We start from the raw sequence: 3461 nt of genomic DNA, 5'->3' as shown, positions 1-3461 counted from the left end.
GTTCAACCCGGCGAGTGTCCCTACTGTGGCACAGCTCATCTCGGAATTGGCGTCGCGGAAGGAGGATGATGGAGAGAAGCAGACGTCGTTGGCGAAGTAAGTTGGGTTATTTAGCCTGTGGAGAAGACCGAGTATTTGTCGCGCGCCACAAAATTGCAAGGGAAAGATCGTGGGGGAATTGAAGTAGTAGATACTGAACATCCCTATGACGATTTATCAGCTCATCAGAGTTCATAAACATACTTAAATGTCACTGGATCGCGCGAGAAAGGGTGTCGAGAAAGTATAAAAGTTTCGAGTACTACTACATCTGGCCTCTCGGGAGGATGTTATCCATGTGAAAAATTATGGTGGATCTGCAGGAACGTCGGTGGTGCAGGTACTTGACATACTTCAGAAAGTCAGTTGACGAAATTGAGAGGGACGTACTGGGGGAAAAGAGGGATGTTGAAATGGAGTTTTAATACTACTACTACTACTACTACTACTACTAATCCCTGCATGCTTCTTTTTCTCCGTCTCCTGTTGTGTTTTTCTGATACGAACAATCGCCAGACGGCTCTCATCAGTGTGGGAAAATATGACAAAATCTTTATGAAATTTTTGGGAAATTCTCGTTGGTTTTTGTCCACTTATACACTGAGTCGTATATAAATTCCTACAATTGGTGAGGAAACTCCTCTGAGCTCAGCTGAGTGAAGCGAACGTATTTTCTACTTCTGTTCTCATAGTTGTTTGTCGCTGTGTATGACCCGGACTATCAGCCGGGATAGGCCGTATTCTCCGGCTAGGTAAGCCACTGTAGGTAAGCATCTATCAGTCAGGGGACTGTGGTCAGATACCTCACTACGGTTCGATGGGTTCACGACTCGGTGGTGGCCGAGCTGATGAGTGAGAATCAGGGTGGGCTGAAAGAAGGCTCATCTGGGTCTCCGGCGAAGTCGGAGGCCTCACCAGCGAGCACACCGCACAATACACCGCAGAGTTCGGCGTCTATGATGACGCTGTTGGCGTTAGGACCACCGGTGTCGACTCTGAGTGGCAGTGATAGAACGCTGGCTGCACTGCAGCTGGGTAGGAGGGCGGCGTTGGAGTCTAGGAGGTAGTAGCGGGGGAATAGGGCATGGACAGTGTTGGGTGAACATATGTTGGCTATCCTCAGTTGAACTTGGGAGTTTCCTCTTCTATTATAGCAGTTTTACATATGAATTCGGGTAAACTTTTCCGAAACGAAGGAAGAAATTTCTAAAAAATCCTAAAAATTCCGAAAAATTCCGAGAAATTCCGAAAAATTCCGAAAAATTCCGAAAAATTCCTGGAAATTCCTCGAAATCACCGACACATGTAGTTGACCATGTGCATATTTTCCTGCACCGGGGACAGATTATCTCCCTGAGGTATGTGAGGTTGTTTTGAAGCTCTCGAGCGGCTCTTGCTTCTGCATCGCTCAATGACTGTTGCATCGATGGAATTCTTGGTAAAGGAACTTCACATGGTTAGAGAACACAATGCTTTTTATCGAGGACACTTGTACAGTTTGACTCCTCCGGTTGTTTGAATTTTGGTCTACAAGGGTGGACCTATACAACTCGGACGGGGTGTGCTCCTTTCACATACACATGAGATTTGTAGTATGTTCAGGTATGTGGTGAACTGTTTGGTGCATGCTAAGCCGCAGAAGGTTCTCTCTCATCAAGCTGATGATACCTTGCCTTGGGCGATACAGCGTTTGGAGACCTTCGACCAGTACTGTGATGATGAGTGCACCAAGGAGGCGAGAGAAGCTGATATTAGGAAGCTGGAAAGCTTACAGCACAAACCTCGGGGTGGGAGCAATAACAGTGCATTGGAGGTTGACCCTCAGTCTCCATCGGGGCAAGTCGCGAATCTTTATTATCAGCTGACTGAGGCTACAGAGAATGGAAAAGTAGTGGCGAAGGTGCCGGAGTGGGCGAGGAAGATGATACGAAGTAAGGTTACGGTTGACAGTGTGGAGCTGGCGGCCTTTGAGCTGATGTGTCTGTGCATGATGGAGAAACTCAGCGAAAGTGGTAGTTCGGGCAGCGAGGATTCGGAGTCGGACTCTGATGAAGTGGGGACGATACCGAAGGCGATTGAGGATAGAATATGGTTTTTACTCGAGAGGAAATGCGGACAGCTGAGCTCTCGACAGGGTCAACTGTGGGAAAGGGTGCACTTGGCGTCGTTAGCGGCTTGTGCGATTGCTCTGTGTGTGAGGTGTTTTATGTCGAATTCGAGTGAGGCATCTGAGGGTGATACTAGGGAAGTTATCTCCCCGGTGATTGCCAAGCCGCCTCCTGAGCGCGTTTTACTGTATGGCGGTAGAGCCGTGGTAGCGGAGGATGAAATGGTTGAGGTTGCACGAGTTGCTGATGGAGCGGTAGTGAGAGAGTCGGTGAGGAGGAGGATTCTAGAGGAGCCGTATGAGCATTTGTTACTCCTGGAAGATCTCGAATACGCCTTGCACGGTGATAAAGTTTCAAGTGAAGGCCAGCCGGACCAACTCAGTGTGGCGGCGGCGAAAGCAGCGGCGGCGGTGGCGTCTCCACAGAATTTGCCGGGGTGGCCGGGGATTGCTGACGAAGGGGGCGAGGGGAAGTTGTTGAGTCCAGCGAATTTGAGCATAGAATCTGAGGGGAAGTATTGTGATTTTATCCTAGTGCATGGGGCGTCGGCTTTGGTGAGCGAGAATACGATTAAGGAAGTTCTTGAGGAGCTCCCACCAGTTCAAGAGGCGACTCTGGGGTACTTCCTGCAGGGGCGCGGGATCATCCCGGATGAGCCTTTGGACGAGAGCATGCTGCAGACTTTGATAGACGAGGCAGAGTCTGATGGGAGTGCTGGAGAGGCGCAAAGGCTTGGGCAGGATTTCAAGATGACTCTGAGTGAATCGTATCGTGCTTGTGGAGTATGTGGTAGCGACTGCGAGGGGTCATCTTTCAAGTGTGTTGATTGCGGTGTATGTCTGCATGAGGCCTGCCGAACTCTCCTGGGCTGGAACAACAGGAATACTGATAAGGGGCACTGTCTGGCATGCTCTCAAGAGGCTTCTAATCGACCTAAGTGTTCCCTCTGTCCGTGTGATGCTGCTAGAAGGAGCGTATTGGTGCCTATGATGGAGGGATCGGGTTCGGCGGAGCGATGGTGTCATTTATTGTGTGGATTGTCAATCAGTGGAGTGTCGATGACGAAGGATTCCCAGGGCTACCTTCGAGTGATCTTATCGGGTCCGTCCATCAGGCGTGGTTATCATGTGAGGAGACAGCAGTGCAGTGGATGTGGGGAACCGATTGTTCGCAGCGATGCTAGGGTGAAATGCTATGTGAGATCTTGTCATAGGCGGTATCATGCGGTATGTGCGCCGAAACGGGTAGACCGATTTCTGAGGAGCACATCGAGCGGATCCCGGCGTAAAAAGAAGGAGGTCCAACCTCTGCTGT

General features: G+C 50.0%; 1 protein-coding gene across 1 annotated transcript in view; it reads left to right on the top strand.

Moving 5' to 3' along the window:
* Positions 1–747: 747 nt before the first annotated feature.
* The window catches only part of Pmar_PMAR022060 (hypothetical protein), a gene marked incomplete at both ends in the record, with an annotated part of 4334 nt that continues 1620 nt past the window's right edge, over positions 748–3461 (top strand). The window contains 4 exons of the mRNA XM_002783055.1: positions 748–791; positions 839–903; positions 1018–1102; positions 1642–3274. Coding sequence (XP_002783101.1) covers positions 748–791; positions 839–903; positions 1018–1102; positions 1642–3274 — 1827 coding nt within the window. The remainder of the gene's footprint in view (positions 792–838; positions 904–1017; positions 1103–1641; positions 3275–3461) is intronic.

This window comes from Perkinsus marinus, assembly GCF_000006405.1.
Source record: "Perkinsus marinus ATCC 50983 genomic scaffold scf_1104296937490, whole genome shotgun sequence".
Lineage (NCBI taxonomy): Eukaryota > Perkinsozoa > Perkinsida > Perkinsidae > Perkinsus > Perkinsus marinus.
The sequence above is the reverse complement of the archived record's forward strand: the minus strand, read 5'-3'. Positions and strand labels throughout refer to the sequence as shown.